Source organism: Erpetoichthys calabaricus, chromosome 2 (genome assembly GCF_900747795.2).
Source record: "Erpetoichthys calabaricus chromosome 2, fErpCal1.3, whole genome shotgun sequence".
Classification (NCBI taxonomy): domain Eukaryota; kingdom Metazoa; phylum Chordata; class Cladistia; order Polypteriformes; family Polypteridae; genus Erpetoichthys; species Erpetoichthys calabaricus.
Window position 1 is genome coordinate 85080156 of NC_041395.2, and position 21979 is coordinate 85102134.

The 21979-nt window shown below is 37.9% G+C and overlaps 2 protein-coding genes across 2 annotated transcripts in view; one reads left to right on the forward strand and one right to left on the reverse strand.

The window, feature by feature from the left end:
* Positions 1 to 21979, forward strand: part of sv2a (synaptic vesicle glycoprotein 2A) — an 885655-nt gene that overhangs the window by 607611 nt on the left and 256065 nt on the right. The gene's annotated exons all lie outside the window — the stretch shown is intronic.
* The window catches only part of LOC114646041 (membrane-spanning 4-domains subfamily A member 4A-like), a 56819-nt gene that overhangs the window by 14506 nt on the left and 20334 nt on the right, over positions 1 to 21979 (reverse strand). Inside the window, exons 2-3 of the mRNA XM_051923313.1 lie at positions 21746 to 21913; positions 4507 to 4617 (exon numbers count right to left, since the gene is read on the reverse strand). Of these exons, the coding sequence (XP_051779273.1) occupies positions 4507 to 4617; positions 21746 to 21892 (258 nt within the window). The 5' untranslated portion in view covers positions 21893 to 21913. The remainder of the gene's footprint in view (positions 1 to 4506; positions 4618 to 21745; positions 21914 to 21979) is intronic.

Below are 21979 nucleotides of genomic sequence, written 5' to 3' on the forward strand. Positions count from 1 at the left end.
TGCCTCCACTCTGCACAGAACTCACAGTACCAGTGTACAGGCCGACCATGATATCCAGCAAACTTGAGGGGATCCTGCGAAGTCTCAGGATGTCCCCTCGATCAACTGGGTCAAATGCTTTACGAAAATCAACAAAGGCTGCAAAGAAACTCTGTCAATATTTGAGTTTGCACTCCATGAGTGCCAGGATGCAGTTGATGGTAGACTTCTTAGGCATAAAACAAGACTGTTCCGGTATCAGGTAGGTGAGCAAGTGATCACACATCCTATTGAGGACGACCCTAGCAAGGACCTTAGCTGACACCAAGACCAGTGTTATCCCCCTGTAGTTGCCACAATCCAGTCAATCACCCTTCCCTTTCCAGACAGGGATGACAAGTCCCGTTTTCCAGTCAGTTGGGATGACGTCTGTCTCCCCAATGGAAGAAAAGATTGCTTGAAATGCCAGGAGGACAGCCTTACCACCAGCCTGAAGAAGTTCACCCCGGATACCACAGATCCCTGCAGCATTCCCTACACTTAGCTGGTTCAGCACCTGTGCAACCTCAGTGACACTGGGTGGTTCACAGCTAATTGGAAAATCAGCTTCCAAGTTAAAGAGAATGTTAAAAATACTCCTGTTACAAAGAAGAAAATATACTGTATGCTTTACCTGTAATGGCTAGGTCTGGGCTGAAAGATTCCTAAAGCAGTAAAGAAATGTAAAGAAAACAAGAAAAAGAAGCCTGCCAATGGAAGTAAGTACACATCATGAAGAAATTCCTGAAACATCTTGTCCCAAACAACTTTTTGCTGAAAAGAATTTTTCTCCATGGGTATCTTTCAGCTACACTTATTGACTACATACATCAAAACAAATTTCCTTCAATGTTTATATGTTTATATATATATATATATATATATATATATATATATATATATATATATATATATATAAAAAAAAACAAAAAAAAAAAACACTATCAGTATCTAGAAGAATTGGAATCCAAGGAAGATAATTTTGCCAACTGGTGGTTCAAGATGGATTCTTTTGAGCAGGACTTGGAGAATGTTTCACATTTTCCTTGAAGACAAGCTTAAACTCTGTCATCGTCAGAAGGAAGTCACAGTGAAATGCAGCCTTGAACTCTTACACACCTATGCTGTATGAAAGTGTTTTAGCATGTAGTTGAAATATTAGATGTGATATAAACTGCGGAGCACAACCCTTTTTAGAATTCCAACATCCAGAGAGAGAGAGAGAGAGAGAGAGAGAGAGAGAGAGAGAGAGAGAGAGAGAGAGAGAGAGAGAGAGAGAGAGAGAGAGAGAGAGAGAGAGAGAGAGAGAGAGAGAGAGAGAGAGAGAGAGAGAGAGAGAGAGAGAGAGAGAGAGAGAGAGAGAGAGAGAGAGAGAGAGAGAGAGAGAGAGAGAGAGAGAGAGAGAGAGAGCAAGATGAGAGATGAATGCCTAAATTTGTCAAAATTTCTGGTTTGTGATGGATGGCAGGGACAGACATGTGTCCCGGTCGACATGAGATCCATCAGCTTACCTGGCAGGGAGGCTGGGACAGTGGATAGACACGGGGAGACAGCATCCCAAAAGTGCACACTCCCCAAACACACTTAGTAGTAGCATTTCTAGGCTAGTATGCCATTCATGCACTTGCAGGGCATGCCGAGAGTTGCCGTCCAGAGAGGCAGCCCTATCCCTACTTTTCGAGGCTTCCGCCTGACCCAGGAGTGCTTCCTAATTGTTATCTCTTGACAGCGGAAGTACTCCTGGGTGTGGCATAAAAGGGGTCATCTCCATTCACTTGGAGAGTTAGGAGGAGGATGATAATGCTCACCTGTGAGGTATGGAAGAAAATAGGAGAAGAAAAGGAAAAGAAAGAAATAATAAGAGACTATGGAGTATTAAGCCTATGAAAAGGTACTTGTTTGCACTGATTGTGTCTGAGGTTTGAGGCTGCAGTGTCACCTCTTAGTGGTCACAGGTTAAAAAAAAAAAAAAGAATATTGGTGTACAGTATATGGTACTGTATCATTATTTGGGCAAATGTGGTAAATAATATTAAGATGATAGAAAAGGGACCATATACCATATCCTACTGCTGCGGTCTATTTGTAAATATGGTTTAACATCTTATTGCAGTCTTGAGGGAAGTCTGTGAGGCATCCTGTCTTTGTAACTCTTCTCCAAACCAAGACACCTGGACACAGAGGAAAAGCCATACCCTGAGTCTTAATAAACGTGTCCATTTTCCTGTTGTACTAGAGGATCTTGTTTGATGATGTTAATATGCTTTCTTCTCCCCTTGTGAGAAGTTTATTCCAAGTTAAATTGGCATTAAAACCCAAACTATGTCCTATTTGTCTCTAAAATTTGAATGTTTTTTTTTCCCTCTGTTGCATATTCTGCAAGGTAAAAGTATGTATTTTTCAGGGAACATTTGCCACCTCCAAAATATACCTTGGCTATGGATGGACCAGTAAAGGAATCTACCCTTCATTCTGTGAAGCAAAAATTCTGAATCTTTGGTAGTATACACAGCATTGCCGACATGCTCAAATGTGAATCTACTTAGCAGCCCTGTATATTTTGCAACTTGAATCAGGGAATCCGCAAGAATTGACACTCAGGCACAGAATAAATGTTATCTCTATCTTGTCAATTGTTTCAATGACATAAAAGTGATCAGCTATGCTTTAGTAACACCATGTACGTGCTTTATACTGTACATAAAAGTGTTCAAGACTAACAGTCATTCCGTCCATAACAGTAATGTGGCAGAGATCTTGTTAATTATAACTTGCATATTTAAAGAAAAAAAAATGAACAAGTTACCTATTAATCTCAGATTGCTCACAAAGAACATAATTTAGACCAGTCTCATTTAATATGATTCAGGAGAGAGGTGAGGTGTTTAATGCTGCTTGGAAAAGAAAGGAAGAATTTCACTGTGCTGTGCAACCATGATAATACTACTACTTGTACTACTACAAAAACATAACATTTCTTTCATCTTTCTTCATAGCTCAAAACTTGAACTCCTAAAATAAGTCTAGAACCTACGGACTGCTGTGGCTGCCTCGTATAATCTGGTGATGAATATTGCAGTGAAATTTTCACATGACTGCTCATAAGTGTACTTTTCAGATTCTGTATACTGTAACCTCTCGAATGGTTTGCCACACAGATTCTGTACAGGTACTACGTCTAGTAGAGGTCAGTATAGGATTTATTACGACTTTCATGCCTTTCCCATCAGGTGTAGTTTTGAACATCCCTATAATTATACTATATTAACTACGTTTAAGACTACACAGATTTTTTACATGTTACATTAATGTTAATGCCATCAAATACTGTACCTTTATTTTGATTTTAATTTTGTAAGATCCATTTCTAGGGACTCTGTTGTGCTTGTGAATCACCTAATTTAATGTGAAGGCTTTTGCTTGATGAATATTTTGCCATAAGACAGTGTTCACCAGGAGTCTCCTTGACATTTCTAGTTGTTTTACTAACTGACCGTTCTTGAGGTCTAGTTTCTGTCTAGTCACTTATCATACATGATGAATGTGTTAAGTGTTACTATTGTCTTCTGAGTGACTTATACTGTCTCAACTACAGTGGAACTTTGTACTCCTCTTTGCCAAGTTATTGGCTTCTTGTCCAGCTGATCAATTTTGGTTGATGACTTGCTCTAACAAATATGTAGTGGATGGCTTTGTCTTCAATCACACAAAAATCTGCTCTTCTCATGAAAAAAATTAGAATTTCACATTTTATCGTGTGCATCCTTACAATTTTACCAAAAGCAGAAGCAATCCTTGTGGCAAATAAATTGTCAATTTGGAAAAGCATTGTCAATTGTGGGAATGCCCACAGATATTTGATCATTCTAAAACCATGGCAGATATCTAAAATAAATGTACAGCTGGTCTCCATGCATTTTTACAGAAAACAATCAAACTAAATGAACTTCTGATCAATTTGAGGGTCAAAAGGTGTGTGCTATGGGGGGTGGTGGATATTCTTATTTAAATAAACTATTTTCAGTTTACCTTGACTTTATTAACACATCTATAAAGAGTCAAGACTGCAGACATATTTAAACTTTTAACTTTTTTGAACATTAAAAAAATGCAAGAGGAATATTTGTTTAATGACTGTATGTTAATATTTCTCATTTTAGAATTGATCAAAAGGCAGTGATAGTGAACAGATTCTTCTATAATATGTGGAAATTAAATAAGTTTTACTATATTTTAAATTAATTTTAATGAATTTAATTGAATAAGGAACAAGTTATCCAATATCCACATAATGCCATTCACAACTTATTTCCCAAACAACTCTTATACATGTACATACATTATCTCTAAGTTTTATTAATAAGTATGGCAAGCAGTGAGTTATTACAATCCAATTTTAAAAATGGAGGTTCTCAATGCAACAAAAATATCATAGCTTTATGACACAACTGGCACTTCAGTGAAAGAAAAACAAAAGGTATAACTTACCAATACACCTGCCCATAATGGGGTTTTTGTTAATGAAATCAGAGTGTCTATAGTTTGAAGTTTAATGATGCCACAGGAAATGCTTAGTATTCCGATCAAAATCTGAACTGTCTATTAGGGGAAAAAAAAATACAATTTATGGTTAAAAGTGTCAAAACATATTAAAATACAGTATTTTATAGAAATCTTTTATGTCAGAAAATACTGCAAAGGTAATTAAACAAGCCAGCTTATCATTACTATTTACATTTTTTGTACAGGACATGTTTTGGAAAAAATAAATTGATGGTCATTAGAAATTAGAAGATTAGAACAATTTTGACAAGAGAAGACCATTCATCCCAACAAAGCTTGTCAATTCTATTCATCTCACTTATCGAAAAGAACATTCAAGTCAAGTAAGGACCATTTAATATGCAAGGTTGGCTTAACTCAATTGGTGCACTCCGTCAGTATCTCAAAAAAAGAGTTTGTAAAATAAAATTAAAAAAAGTTAATTCACACACTTTCTACACCCTATAGCAGATCATGCTGAAACCTCTACTGGAGAAGACTAGTCAATAAGCAAAGAGCAGCTCAATATAAAAATGGGAATAGCTGCAGAAGATGATGATGAAGAAGAAGAAGACGAAGAAGAAATCAAAAGGTTGCTACATTTAACATGTAATTCCAGAAAAATGGTTACCAGAAAAGACTGAATCAGATAGGCATGGGTGCCAGCTAAAGTAATACAGGCAGCATGGTGTAGTGGTTAAGGCTTTTTGGCCTTCAAATCCTGTGTGACGATGAGCAAGTCACTTTATCTGCCTGTGCTCCAACTGGAAAACCAAAAGAAATGTAACCAATTGTATCATAAAATGTTGTAAGTCGCCTTGGATAAAAGTGTCTGCCCAATAAATAAATGTAATGTAAATTTATGACACTGCACACCCAAATCTATTTTCTTGGCTTTTTGAAACATCCCATGGACTACCATATTTTCTTAACATTGTATCTGACATTGAGATAGACTTTACTGTCAGAACAACGTGTTACCACTAGGCATACTGCTATTTTTCCTTTTACATTGCTTAACCATTGCTTCTACAATACTGGAAGCAGCCTCTCGGCTTTGCTGTTTTCTTTTAAAAGAAGGAAGGCAAATTGCCACTCGTGCCCATTGTGTTTGCTCTTTGTCCTGGGAGCACATGACTGGAAAGGTCAGTCTTCTTAGCTCCTCTTTCTTATTTTATATAAGGAGAGCTGTGTCCCTTAAATATAATAAAAAAATCATTGGTCACTACAAATATGTGCTTGCACCAAGAAATATGATTTTTTTTTATGATTTCAGCAGCATAAAAGTAGCTTGAATTAAAGAGGCAAGTTTTGAGATATAAGCATGAAAGGTTTAGATGGAGATGCAGGGGAAAAATTAAGAAGAGAAAAAAAAAGGACATTTTTATTTTCAACTAGCTGCATTACCTCCCAGAAATCTCCTAAGGCAATATGCCGCAGTCATAATGCTGACAGTTAATCGGATGTTTCAGGATTACTATGTAATTAAGTATTTTTGAAGTATATAATATTTGTGTTTTTTTGCATTATTATTATTTCACTTGAACATTTTACTTTTGAATATGCTACATATAATTGACCATGAGTAGATCAATTCCTGCTTTTCCTAGTGGTTGACCTTGGCTTCTGTTGATGATCATTGCAAAACACCATTGAACAGAAAGCAGTGCTCTTTTGAATTAAACATCACAGTTTTCTCCCCAGAAATTTTTTCCAGCTGGGTGGCATGAAAAAGTAGCCGGGTGGGGCGGGGAAAATTAAATGTGCATTATTTTTATTAGTTAATTATTTTCCAATGCTCAATATGACTTCCTTTTTTAAGGTTTGACACTTGTGCCAGAATATTTTTTTATTAAATTTAAGAAGTATCCAATTCAGGATCCTGTAACCCTAACAAAAATTTTAAATAACAATTGTTATGACATAAACCAAGAGGCACAAGTATTGTTGCTGTCGGGAAGAAAAGTGAAAACAATGGAAAAAATTTTAAAATATTCTTCAAAGCCAACTTGCATATGCAGAAGGTGTCTTCAGTTAAATATTTATTCTTCTTTTCTTCCAAGAAAAGGAACAACCCATTTCTTTACAGTGTTCCAACAGCTTTTCAAACAACATTGTATCTGGCAACTCATTTTTTTGTCAACTAATACATGGATCTTAAAGCTCCCACAAAGGCATCTCTCTTCTCTGTAAGTTACTTAACACAGATACAGATCTTTCAATTTGACCGACTCAATGTGCGTTTTACTTTTTTCATGGTCCAGCAAGCTTTCTTTTCGAATTCTTGTGCATGGCACGTTTACCCAAGGTAACTCCCTCCTTGGGGGATGTTTGTTTGAATATGTCATGCATAATGAGCACCGCATACCATTTTCTTTGACCATTACCCAATCAAAATCTTTAAACCATTGTTTGTTTATGCTGGATAAGCGGTGCTTAGATTTATCAATTGGAAGAGTGTGAGCTGAAGAGATTTCCCCTGATGGACCAGCTTCTGCAATGTCTTTGTCTGAAATTGCCACATGAGGAGTTGACGCTGCACATTCATTAGCTTGTGGCGTCTCTTTTCTGAAATAACTGAGCAGTGTTTTTTTCTGAACACTTTTTTTGCTCATGTTGGTAAAACGTTTGGAAAAAATTAAAAGTACCTATGAATAAGACTTTTGAATGGGAAAGTGAGAGCCTGTTGGATATTCAATGCACACTTGCACTATGGCAGGGCAAGATATGAACAAAAAAGGAATGGCAGATGGGTGACTTTAACAAAACTACGGAATCGTATTAGGGCCACGGTGAAGAAAAAAAAATACGGGCACATTGAAGTAAAAAAAACTATATGTCAAGAATAAAGTCGACATGTTGATTTTATTCTCGACATTTCCACTTTATTCTCATAGTTTGTCATTAAAGTAGAATGTTGTAAACTAAGCTTCATCTTAAAATCAATGTTTATTACATTTTCTCAAACCCCGTCATAAGGTAGTGTAGTGCATTAAATGCTTTGTGTCAAGTGTTCCCCGACCGAGTTGTTAATCACTACGCGCTTCTTAAACTGACTTCCTCTTGCACTGAGGAGGCACCGGGAGGGATCGCCGCACAGAATCCATTCACTTCATGATATTCCTGCTCTCTGAACATTTACAATACTAAGATACATACTTGATATCATTTTCATGATGAAATGCATTAAAGCATGTATTAAACATGCACGGTAGTGTGGCGGTAGTGCTGCTCCCTTGCAGTAAAGGGTCCCCAGGTGTACGTTCAGTGTAGAGAACTTTATGGCAGGTGTTACGAGGCTCCAAAAAACTGGGTAAATGTTGGGTTCGTGATCTGGTGGTCAGAGACACGAACACAGAATTCAATGGATGTTCTTCTGAGCGGGCTTTCTTTATTGCATGCGTGCTGTCTCTATCTGATGTACCAAAATCCCAATTCCTATCCTTCCTTTTTCTTTCTCCACATAACCAATCACCACACGATAACACAAAGCATTTTATGTGCTACATAATTTATGACGGGGTTTGAGAAAATCTAGTAAATTAAATATTCATTTTAAGATAAAGTTTAGTTTACGATGTTCTAGTTTAATGACAAACTACGAGAATAAAGTCAACATGTCGACTTTAATCTCGAGATAAACGGCGAGAATAAAGTGGAAATGTCAACTTTATTCTCGACATAAGCTTAGCAGCACTACACAGACTGCACTGACACCGAGAACAGAAACATCACTTCCTGACGCCCTTTTTCTGATATCTGACAGGCTGGTTCCACAAGTCTTTTTTTCCTTTATCAGTTCACCTATCACCCACCCACCTCCACATCCTCTTTGCTTGTGAACTCCGCTCTGCCTCATCTCCACTATTAGCTTTAGCACCAAGTGATCGGCAACATCCTGTCCCGTGCCTCTCCCCTCGCAACTTGCGATCCTACTTCTAAAATATTTGCCCACCCACCCGCTCGTCCCTTGCCATCTCTGCAGATCATTAGATCTGCGGCTGTCATCTCACAATGTCATGCGAGATGACAGCCGGGCGCTCAACTAAATTAGCTGGGCGGAGCACCCGGCTAAAAGACGCTAGGGAGAACACTTATTCATCATGAAAAGCATCAGCAGAATCTCTAACAAGAGTATGCACTGCTGTAACAGTCATCAGTCATGGTTTATCTACTGAGGCATTTCTAATGTTAGTAAGGAAGCTATTGCAAAGTTTGGGTATCTCATAGCCAAAAGTGTTGCCACTTAAACAAATTAATGTAATGGTAATTCAAAATAAGACTTCTTCCATTAAGGTAAACTGGTAGTTCTTTTTTCATCGACAAAGATCTTGGTCCTCTTCCCCTTCAATCACACCTTCTATTTCACAGACTGTCACTTCAGTTGTGACTCATTACTTCTAATAAGGAGTTTAGATTTGCCTTTGCAGTACGTAGAAAATAAATTCAGAAGGGAAATTAGCAACCTGCTACACACATATATTATGTGTATACATATATTAAAGATGATATTTGTGAACTTAAGTATATTTGGAAAATACGTGAAATGGTAAAATCTCACAATACAGAATTCTTGCCATGGCCATGGCTCTACTTCAATAACTCTGGACATGAAATACCATCAAATGGGAAGTAATACATCATACTGTAATTAAACAATGTCAAACAAGTGTCTTTTATTATTCTTCGGTTTCACAAATGCAATCTATGTCCACCTTTGATAAACAGCCAGTGAAAGGCTGAAGGTTACCGACAAAAGAACATTTAAGCAAGTTAAGAAAAGGAACACTCTGTACCAAAAAGAAATATAACTGGCTTTAAAAATGGGAACCTTCAAAATAAATATAGTGTCAAATGTGGTATAAACTAAAATTAGGGAGAATAACAGAGGGAGTAAAGCAGTACAAGTACGGTAAACAAAGATAATAAATAAATAATTTGGCTATCCTAATAAGTTGGCATTTAGCATGATTTCCTCTCCTCCTCCCCCTTTTTCTCTTGCATAACAAAAATATCCTCCATGTTTCATTTTGCCTCCAGTATCTGCTCCTTGCCAACTCTTTGTAGCCTCTTTCTCCTTATGAATAGAAGATCAGCCAACTCTTGGAAACCTGCCCTTAGCATCCTCAGGGAATTGCTCCAGTTTCCCCCACTTTATCTCTCACATGTGCCTTAAGTAAATTATTTCCAGGGCATCTAGCGTTTTAAACTCTCTCTGGCTGTGCCCTTCTTCCTATACTGGGATGTAGGTTTGTAATCCCTCTGTCAGCAGGGATTTTCTTGAACCATGTGCCATGTCATGTGCCACTCTACCACTTTACCTATTAGTCTGATGCCGAAGTGTGGTTCTCTGGCTTTGCACTGCACAGTCATCAGGGTGTTGTCAAGAAATTTCTACTTGGCTCTGCCCTGCTGAACAGCTTAATCTCTTCCTAAGATAGTGTTTGGTTTCTGGTTGAAAAGGCAGGCCTTCCACTATACTGTGGTATTCTCATTATTATCATTTTATTTATCTACAGATAAATAAGATACAGTATTTGAAAGATGGTTTATAAATAATGTATTATTAAAATGAAACTGCACCATAACAACTCACAAAAACAGGGATTTTGTGGAGTTTATCAACTAATGTCAATGTAGTTCCTTGGGGATTAACAAAGTATATCAAATCCAAAAATCCAAAAAATAGTCACTCAGTATGACAGGTGCTTATTAATGAGATATTACATCACCACTGTCCAGTCCTTTTCAATTATACCTCATAACAAGCTATTGTCCTAGTATCAGTGTAATATTGATATTAGAACATTAGAACATTACAGATGAGAACAGGCAATTGTGCCCAGCAAAACTCATCAGATATGTGGTACTGATGCATCATGCCATTAACATCATAAATGTGCTTATTACAAAGATACCTTACATTATTTGGTAATAAACATAAAAACCATTCTGATCACGCATATTGTTAATCAAGACAAGATAATCAGAATTTAATACAACAATTTATAAACAATTTCAAACAATAATTTATAAAGGATATTCCAACCTTTTTTTTTTTTTTTTTTTTAAACAGAGACTTTGCTGATAAATGGAAAATAGTCTAGGCTCCTACGCCATCAAGTACTGGTCTAGCCAAGGAAAAGGAGCAGTGAATAAAAATGTCTTCATGTCAGGTCATCTGCCTAGTCAACATGGCACCACCACCTGTTTAATAAATAAAGTAAAATGGCCACATTTGGATTTTATGAGCTTAACTACGCATTCTTTTCTTGATTCCTTCTTTGTGTGTGTTTTTTTTTTAACCTGACATTAAGAATAGTTGCTTCCTTGTAAAATCTTCAGTGACCACTTTACATGCTGAATACCAAGAACCTTTGGAATGTTTACACTGCAAACATACTTGTTGCCAAAAAACTTTTAAAACCATCTGGCAACATGAAGATCAAGCTTGTTTAATTACTTTAGTTTTTGATTAACAACATGTTGACCAAATGCTCAGAAACATATTTTGCCTTTGCTTTAATGAGTTATGAAAAGCTGGCTGTGCAAAAAAGACATTTTTTCCAAAGTCCAGAGATTCTTTTGACATCAAAATGCATGGTTAGATGTGAATGCTGAACCACTGACATGCCAAAATAAATGAATTTCCTCCATGTGATAGATACAGAGAAACCATAACAAACAGATGTATTCAACACAGCAATATAAGAATTAGTTATTTAACAAGTATTAAGGCAAAACACAAGCTCTTTACAGGCTGTGGTCTTACGCTCATCTTGGCATAAAGATCGAGGAAAATACTCAATGAACTGTTTTTCCATTTAACACAACAGATATTGAATTTCATGAATGTTGAAATCTTTCAATGTTTCTACATTTCACAACACTGCACATTTACTCACTTACAGGAAGCTGCAATGTGATTCACCCAGGATGGAAAAAGATCTGGCACTTATTAAGCTTTTGTTTCAATCCGTGATAACTGACGCCACATTACAATAACTCTATATGCTGACCCTTTCAAAATTAACTGGCTGTCAGTGATCTTAAATTCTGTGTTAAATGCTGTGTTTTATATAAATACATGCAAGTGTTAATAACGAAAAACAAACAAAAAGAAAAAAAACAACACAAAACAAAAAAGGCCTTGAACTTCCTCCCCTTACTTCATGCAAATCCATTATTGGCTTACAGAAGACAATAAAAGCCAAATCAGAAAAAAGCTGAATGTATATTTTGAGTTGAGGATCTCAATATACAGGCTCATTAAAATACTACGTAATTATACTCAAAACATTTTTAAGATGCACTTTGGTAGGCTTAAAGAAATACTCCATCCAAAAATGTTTTTTTATATGTTACTTAGCCCGTGTAGTTTGCTGACATGGACAAGAAAAAAAAAATTATCTCATGTTTTCATGCAGATTGGAGACAACAAAGATTCTGATATATTACACTGGACTTCAGCAAACATGTACATTAAAAAAATCTTACGATACTTGTGTCGCATAATCCACATATCAAATCATCCATTTATATGCTTACAACATCCCATTTTTAGTAAAATAATGTAAAATTAAACACCTACGGAAACAAATTTTCTAGTGAATGTAAACTGAACATGCTCAAACAAGAATGAGCATTTGAATTGGAGACCTGCCTCCCCGCCACGTTTATTGGTCAGGAGTCCATCCCAGTAACAGCTTATTTATTGGTACATTATGTGATATCAGCAAAAAGCATGTACTGAAATGCTTAGCTCATGCAAAGTAAAGATTAAAAGTTAAGATAGAGAGTAGCAACATTAGGAAGAGTATGCCTCAAACTTGTGCATATCTGAGATGCTTCAACAAGCAAAACGTCAATTCTCCCACGTAGTTTCACAGACTGCTGCTAAACAATCCCAAGGTATTCTAGTTGTGGTTCACCATCTATGAATATGAATCTGCAATTCAAATCGTCATGCACTTCTAAAGGGGTTTCACTATCATTCAAGACAGAGTTTTCCACATTTATTATTGCAGGCACTGCAACAATGTTTGTCCAGCCAAGAACAGCTTAAACAGAGTTTCTCTTTATCACTATACACCAATGTTAGTAATGAAGTACCATGGTGGCCACTAGAGCCAAATGTGAAACAGCCTCTTCTCTTCCTTCCTCTACAGATCAAATGATTAACAACTCAACGACCTCTGATGTTGCTTCCGGTGTCGATCTCCCTGGACCCGCCTCTTCCTGCCTGGCCTGTACTTCACAGGAAGTGTTGACATCTTTGTTTCTCTAAACTAAGATTTGCGTCATAAGGGACTTTGTTTTTTTTTTTTTTTGCTGAAAAGCTTTAAAAGATTCTGCCTTAATAATATATGGAGTTGCATTGTCATCCATACTCTTTGTCTTTTGTCTTGGCTTCTTTTGCAAGGAGAACAGACCAACAGACACAAAAATGGATGTGGTAAATTTTTATGATAATATGAACCATTCTGATTCTTTAATTTGGTGACTAATAAAAAGTTGATTAGTGCTTAAATGTATTATTTCTGATCCAAAGGTTTCGCAATGTTGTTTTTAGTCTGGAGCCATGTCAGAAGTATTGATAGGTGCTTATACATAAATATTAGTGCTGGGCAGCAATTAAACTTTTTAATAGCAATTAAACTTTTTAAACGCAATTAATCGCATGATTGCCTGCAATTAATTGCAATTAATCGCAGACAATCACAACAAATCACACTGTTATGTGCAAAATTCAATAATGAACTCAAAAGTAGTGTATTGTGCGTATTTGCTTTGCAAACACTTTCAACAAATAAGATGCTTTTTAACAGCAGTATTGCCTTTACATAGTAACAGTTAAAATATTTCTTGTAAATCTCAACTTAAACATTAATGCAATCAAATCAAATATAAAACCAAAGCTATTTGCCACTGCCAGGGCCTTAACGTTTTATCTAGTTTGTTATAGAAAAACAAGCTACCCTCAGAGTCCAGAGCCACGATCAAAACATTATAACAGGGACCTTCTGAGCAACAGCAAGTTAACATTTCTAAATCTGTTTTCTTTTATATCAGAACAGATACCAGCTGAAACATTTTCTTTTACCAGGGAGCAGCATAAACAGTCTATGTTCAGTAGCAACTCTTTGAAGGGCAATATTTTTTCCAAGGTTTCACACATGAATCAACATAAAACGTCTGTTGCTGCCTGTTGTGAGCGCCTGTCTGCAATTTGCGAATGCTACAGCTTTGCAGGGATGGGTCGATAGGGGGGATGGGGCAGATCAAAAGCTAGCAAGAATGCATGGTGGGCTGACTGCCTGGTTGTCTTTGTGAAACGCAATATTGTTTGTACCTCCTGTCATCATGTCTGTCTTCCCAGGCGAATGTTGTGTAGCTGATGCACCTGTGGCAAGTGTGTTCAGCACCATGATCAGCTGGGGACTGATCAGCTGATGCCGTTACCTCACTTTCATTTTCGATCTACATCTCCAGATCACTTGCATCAAAATCAGAGTCCGACAAATCAGAGTCCGATTCAGTGATAATACGAAAAAAGTCATCCACAGATTATTTTGCTTTGAGAATTCACTTTGGTATCTCTCCACATGCTATTTTAGAAGCTGTTTGCTCTTCGCTACTCATGCACGCGCAGGGAATCAAGGTCAAATCAACAAAGCTAACTTTTCCTTCTAGCAAAATCGTATTGAAAATCGCTGTAAACAAGATCTCTATCGATGCTCTCAAAATAATAACAAAAACCGAGTTAACGCACGATAAAATAATTGTCACGTTAATTATTCAATGTGTTAATGAGATAATAATGCGTTAACTTTCCCAGCCCTAATAAATATATTGAAAAATTGTTTGTACCAAAAAGGAAATCTACAGCATTCAGCAGACAGCTTGCGAGTATTTCCACCACTGCCTGCAGCCTGTCCTGGGTATAATGTTACGCTTCATCCAGCCCTGCAAATGGTCCTCCAACTTGCTGGGAAAAGTTGTGGATTGGTGGCAGAATTGGCACTCCAGCCACTGTAAAAAATGAATGCAGCTCCGAAACAGTACACAGGACTCCATTCTGCTCTCCGCGAGAGTAGCTCTGCTGCAGCTGCCCAGAGGAAACCTGCTTGCATTATGAAGGGGATGGGAGAAAGCTCTCGGGAGTCTCATCCCTGAAAGAGTTAAAACAGTCAGAGAGCCAATGGGATCAGGCCTGTTGAGGATCAGAATTGGTGTGGTGCTAAGGCAGTACTTGGGTCCTAATTTGAGGTGACCATCTGGGTAGGCATTTGGAATATCTTGACTCTCCAGTATGACAACCTTCTTCCTCTGCTATCAGATGAGCTACGTAAACTCCACATTCCAGTGGTGGTACTCTCTGACGTACGCGGACCTGGGACTGGCCAGATCTCTGTAGGTGGGTAAACCATTTATTGTTCTGGTCGCTCTGATGACTCTCATACTCAGGAAGTAGCTGTTACTGTGGCAGATTGGCTCCTCCCGAAGGTGTTTGATGTCACTCCTTTGAACAAGCGTATTATAAGACTCAGATTAAGGCACTTTCTGGGTGCCCTGTCTATTGTCTTGGCATATGCTCTGACCGCGATGAATGATGTCTCGGGGATGGAAACATTCTATTTGCAGCTTCGCTTGGTGGTTGATGGGGGCCCACGAGGTGACATTCCTCTGGTCATGGATAACTTCAATGTAATCGCTGGCTAAGAAGATTGTGTCAGTCCCCATTTCTCTGGCGAAGTGGTGAAAGTGGCTCCATGTTCCTTAACTTTGCAAAAGGCCAGGAGCTGCAGATCGCTGGATCCTGGTTCCAGCGCTCTAAGCCGCGTTGCTGGACTTGGTACTTCAATACTGGGGGTGCGGTAAAGGAGATCAACCATCATCGTCGTGGGCAGACACTGGAAGCTCCTACAGAACTACAGGGTCTACTGAAGTCCCCAGTTTGTGAATTCTGAACACAGACTTGTTGTTGCTACTCTGAAGATCCAGTTTAGGTCCAGTAGGCTACCACCTACTAGGAGAATGAGGCTGGACTCCAAGATCAGGCTGTTTCTAATTAGTATGCATGTAGTTTGTATGAGGAACTTGCAGGCTTGGGTGAGAATGCCAATTCTAATATGAAGTGGGAGACCTTCCGTGATATGGTTGTGTTCATGTTTTCAGCGTTCCCAGAAGGAGGCGTTTCATCTCGCAGGGCACCCTGGATATTATCAAGAGGAGTCAGAGTGCACGGCTTGATGGTAATTAAAGTCTGTACTGGGAACTGAGGACGGCTGCGAGAGCTCTGAGGTCAGAAGAGGCAGCATTTGTTAGAGGAATCTTGCTTACAGAGGAATCAAAACATTACACTCATTCAAATCTGCTCCTCGGACAGTCGCAATCAAAGCAGGTGATAGAACAGTCCTTATGGATGATTTTGCAGTTGTGACCCACTGGGCTAGCTGCTGATCCTACAGCTAGGACGTTTGACATCTCTGAGTCCATGGTTCTTGAGGTTGATCTTCTAATTAGCTGTTAACCACCCATTCTCACCGAGATTGCACAAGTGGTGAACCAGCTGAAGGTAGGGAAGGCTGCAGGAATCTGTGGTATCTGGGGTGAACTTCTCTAGGCTAGTGGTAATCCTGCCCTCCTGGCATTTCTAGCAATCTTTGCTTCCATTTGAGAGATGGGTGTCATCCCAACTGAATGGAAAATGGGACTTGTCATCCCTGTCTGGAAAGGGAAGTCATCACCTGGTTTGCGACAACTACAGGGGAATTACACTGCTCTCTGTGCCAGGTATGGTCCTTGCTAGGGTCTGTCTCAGTAGGATCAGTGATCTTGCATGAAGTAGGCAAGATCTTGCATGAAGCTCCAGACCGAGGGCAATTGGTGGTCATTTTATATTTCTTCCATTTCCGAATAATCGCACCAACAGTTGCCACTTTCTCACCAAGCTTCTTGCTGATGGTCTTGTAGCCCATTCCAGCCTTGTGCATGTCTACAATCTTGTCTCTGACGTCCTTTGACAGATCTTTGGTCTTGCCCATGCTGGTGGAAAGGTTGGAATGGAAGAAATTGATTCTGTGAACAGGTGTGCATTATACACATACCAAGTTGAGATCAGGAGTATCTGTAATTGATTGATTGATTTATTGATTGCAATCTGTGTGCTAAATGGGCACACAGCCAATCTGTGGGAACCAGAATTCTGGCTGGGTTGTAGGGAATCAAATACTTATTTCACTCAGTGACATGCAAATCAATTTATAATTTTTATGTAATGTGTTTTTTCTGGATTTTTCATTGATATTCTGTCTCTCTCCAATAAAATGAAACTACCATAAAAGTTACAGACTGTTCATTTCTTTGCAAGTGAGCAAACTTTCAAATTCAGCAGGGGATCAAATAATTATTTCCCCTACTGTATAAGATGTCATTAATAAAACACATTCTCTTATTTATTTATATGATTTTTGTATGTATATGTTTACATATTTACACCCTAGATGCTTTGAAATGTAATTGATATGCAATTCTGAACTGACACTGATGAACAGAATAAGAGTTTTTAATGTCAAGTGAAAAATTATGTCTGTAGAGTGGTCTAAATAAATTACAAATAGTAACACTTGCACCAAATGGGTCCCCCGTAGACAGAACACAAAGAAGATGGGCATTGTACATAGTTTACAAAATTTAGTCTGATCTGTTCTTATCTGCACAGTTCTTAAAATGCAGAGTTCAAACAATGGGAAACATAAGTATGTCTATAAATGTGAAAAGTTGTAGTGTATATTGCTTTTGATCTAAACTCTCCAAAACCTTGTAACAGTACAAGGTTACAGATCAAGTGTTTCATTCAAATCTGACTGGTTACCACTTTTACATGATCTGCTACAGGGCGAAGTTGCATATATACCCAAAATTCCTATTCTTCCTACTAACTACTTGTTTAATTTCAAAAGAATACAACTTCCCCTAAAACTGTACTTTAAAATGGCCACCAACAAAAGCCAAGTCATTAGGAAAAGCAAAAATGTATCTACACCAGAAATGTTTTATTCATGTACAATTGTATATAGCATGTTTAAGAGTAAGAAGTACCTGTGAACTAATAATATTAGCCCCTGGGGGGAAAAAAGTAAATATTGCATACAGAAAAATGAACTCAAGTTATTTATATTGTTCTTCGGTTACATCCAATTAACCCACAGCACTATAACCGAGGCCCATTATTTAGGAAAATTCCTGTGCAACGCTAGATACCGCAGCTAGTATATAACCTTTAAATGTTACTGCTTTTTCACGACTCAGATTTTCCAGTTATTTAACCATGACAAAAAGCCAGAATGTGAATTAGTGTGCCTGTTGATTACCTAATACACAAGATAGCAATTTACCTTTACTTCTCCTCTGTTAGTCAACATGACTACTTACAACAGACAAGATCTTCACTTATTTGCATGTTTGTGTTTGACTAGGATTTCTGGGAGCCTGCTTTGGCTGTATGCACATGTGAAAATGTGAACTGAAGTATACACCTGTCTTCTCACAAAACTCGACTTAATTCAACACAGGGCATAGGGGATTGAGGAATAAACTTTTGGATTAGAGTAATTCAAGTCTTTAACTCCCTCGAACCACAAACTTGATTCATAAATCTTCAAGTTTGTTTTTAAACTACAGCTGAAATTTATGGAAGTCTATGCCAACACTATGGCAGACAGCATGACATGCAGGAAACTGTACTTGGATTAGTGAGAAGTGTGTTTTGCCAAATGCAGCTAAAGAAATGTACTGATCATTTTGAAAAGGCTCTTTAAAAAAAAAAAAAAAAAAAAAAAAAAAAAATCACAATTTTAACTCTTCTAAAATAAAATATTAAATTGGTCGTGTTATAGTGATTGTCTGATATGTAAGGAAACTAGTTGATATTTACTTGTAGTGTTATGTTTATAAAGATTAGTATTTAAAAAGCCATAAATATGCTATATCATAGCTGTAAAAGTACAAATTAAACTGACATTTACAATAAACACAAAAATAATTGGTGAAGTAAGCATATAATAAAAAAGATTAATGTACAGTATAGATTTCATTTGTCAGGGTATTAGATCATACTAGGGGGCTCCGCCCCCTGCTCGCTTCGCTCGCCAACCCCTGGTGTTGGGAATGACAAAGAGCGTGATGTATGAATGAGATATAGAATAGTGTGACGGTGTAGATGATGCAAATAGAAAGCAAACAATAAAGTGTGTGGCACAGTGTAAAGGTTTATTTGAAAATTTCTTTGTACACGCCGTTTAAGTGTAAAAGGTAATTCCAGCTCAGAACTTGTAAGGTCATTTAAGATGGTTATTGTTGTGATCAGAGTCAAGTTTGTCAGAGCTTAGAAAGAGTTGTGTCTCTCCAGGAAGTAATGGAATGACTTGGGTATTAATGTTTTCCACATTAATATTTTTTGGACATAATATAGTGCGTTGTGTTAAAAGGGGCATTTGGTCTAATGAGATTGCTGTTCCAAATATCTCTGTAACTAAGTCGTCGCAGATAAAGGCTTGAGGAATTGTAATAATATATGGCTGAAGTCCATCTGTATTGGTGAGTGTACCATCTCTCAGTTGTAATAAGCAATTGTTATGATCTGGTTCTGGACATCGTATCTTTTTTACTAACTGTATCTTTTGAAAGCAATGCCAATTGTCTGCGTATTTTAAGGTGCACTGAACAATAGCTGAGTGCATGGCATCTGGAAGAATAGCTAATCACTGTCTAAAATCTCCTCCTCATAAAAGTACCTTTCCTCCAAATCGAATATCATTATTCATAAACGTTTGTAGAAGTTTATGAATGGTGTTGAGTAAGTGACTTCATGCCATTGAACATTCATCAATAAACAACATTTTTTCAAGACGGATGTCACGTGCAGTGCCACCGTTAATGTTCATAGTGGATACCGATTTGTAGGATCTAATGTAGTTGATAAAGATTTCACTTTCAGGTACATCGTCAGTTATAAGCTTCTGTAGATATTCAGTATATGAATGTAAAGAAGGCAGTCTAATTTGACCCTTTTGACAACAACGTGTAAATGTATAACTTGTATTGCCAGTTGTTTCTTCAGGGAAGTGAACTGAATGACAATGATTGCAAATGACATTCATTAATCCGAATGAATTTTCCTGGTGTATGTTTTCCTTGTGCCGTTTGAGAGGCGCGTTGTTGCATGTGTAGTATTTGGGACGTGTTGTTTTGGAGTTGTAATCGATTTGCCTGTGCTGTGTGAGAAGCCCGTTGTAGCCTTCGCTGCCATTAACGTATGTCTGAGACGGGAGATGTTTCGTTTTGAATCCGTGCCTGTTGCGATGCAGCACTTTGATTGATAGTTTGCGTCATGTGGATCTAGGATGTAGATTTGTGCATATTTGCGTTGTTGATTTGTTTCAGGGTGCACTGTTCCAATGCGATGCAGTATTTGTGCACATATGCGAAAGCAGTATGGGCCATTGCCTTTTGGTGGCCTGATATTTACTCCGGTATAAGCAAAAGCAAATGAACTATTGTAGGATCTAATGCAGTTCATAAAGTTTTTACTTTTAGGTACATCGTTAGTTAGAAGCTTTAGTTGAGCTTTGCGTTTTTGGAGTCGAGACATTTTTTCTTTTCGAAATATGGATAAGTAATAAGGAGTATTGCACTCACTGTTAATATGGAGCCTTTTCTGCGGTTGAACGGTTAATAGTGCCTTATTGTAATGAGATCCACCTATGCTGCATAGCCGTCTATTTTGTTGTTTCTTTCGTGTTCGTGTGTTTGTTCCTGTTATCATTTCCTTTTCGTTTTGTACCCGTGACCATGTATTCATGACTTGTTTCTTTCTCAGCATGCGAAATATGGATAAGTAATAAGGAGGATCGCAGTCACTGTTAATATGTTTCCTTTTCTGCAGTTGAGCAGTTAATAGTGGTTTATTGTAAGGAGATCCACGTATGCTGACACCTATGCTGTCTAGTGTGAAGGTGTTGATGTTCACTTTAGAATATGTGGCTTTGGGTGTCACTTCTTATGGATGTGTGTGTGTGTGGGGGGGGGGGGGGGGGGGGGGGAGGGAGGGGTTGAGGATTGTTGTCGCGCGAGCGTCTTCTTTCTTTTTGTGTTCCTGTGTCTTGTTGAATCCCCCTCTTTGTGTGTGTCCGGTCCCTTGCTTGTAGGGTCTGTGGGGTGGTTTTGTGTTCTTTTTTTTGTGTTCCATGGGCTTGTTGAATTCCCCTCTTGGTGTGTGTCCCGTCCGGTGCCTGTAGGGGGGGGGGGTGCCTTGCTGTTGTGGGCGAGCCTCTTTTTTTTTTTTTTTTTGGGTCTAGTTTTGTGTGCAATGTGTTTCGTGCTTTGCTTGCGTTTGAATACTTTTTTATGTGCCTTTTCCTTTTTTCGGTGCTCTTTGCGTCTCATTTCTCTATTTTTGCTGTGCTCACTCCTTTTTTCTGTGGTCTTGTCCGCCTCTTGCGGCGCCTCATCCGCCTCTCTCGGACTCTTTTTGCGCCTGCGCAGTACGTCTTTTTGCAGCTACGGCCCATTGCCGGATGTGCCTGCGTCCATCATCCGGTTTAGCATTCTCGGTTAGTAATATGGATAACAAAGCACTTTGCTGAATTTATGCAACAAAAGTTTAACATTTAGATGAATGTATCCTGGCTGAAATTTCACAAGCCTTGCACAAGCTACCTTAACACTACACAAACTAAGACCGTTTTGGTGCTGTAGATGGAAACATGCAACAAAATTGGGTTAAAAAAAAAAAATCAGTTCCATGCAGCCCTCTAGACTAAAATAACAACAGTTTCCTACTACACAGTTATAATATTTGAAGAGTTTTAAATATCTGATAACTATCTTTATCGTATTATTGTCCAGACAATGCTAGTGAGGTAAAAAAAGGCAGTCAGATCTGAGAAGTGATGCCTAAGCTTCTAAGTGTGTCCCTTAGATATAATATGTCAAAATGTTTGTAAAAGAGAATGCAGTTCTTGTTTTCTTCAATTCTACTTAAAAATTAAAAGTATCAACTATTTCAGATTGTATCTTTTGTGTATTGTAAAGGTCACACATCCATACTGCCATGTTGTTAGAAGATCTACTATTTCAGTCATATTTTCCGCATGTAAACAAAGAAAAAAAAGTTTCTTACCCCAACTGGTCGTGGTTGCCCTCTAAGAAATTTCTGGACAGGGTCATCTACTTTATGAGAAGGTTGTGTGGACTGTGAGGCAGGCACTGCTTTTTGTGGATAAACTTGGGTGACAACAACCAGATCACTTGTAGCGACCTGAGACATCTTCTCTAAGTATTAAAATCTCTGAGAAAAAAATAAAAAATCATAATTAATAATTATTTATGTTCCATTTAACCTATTCCAGATTCA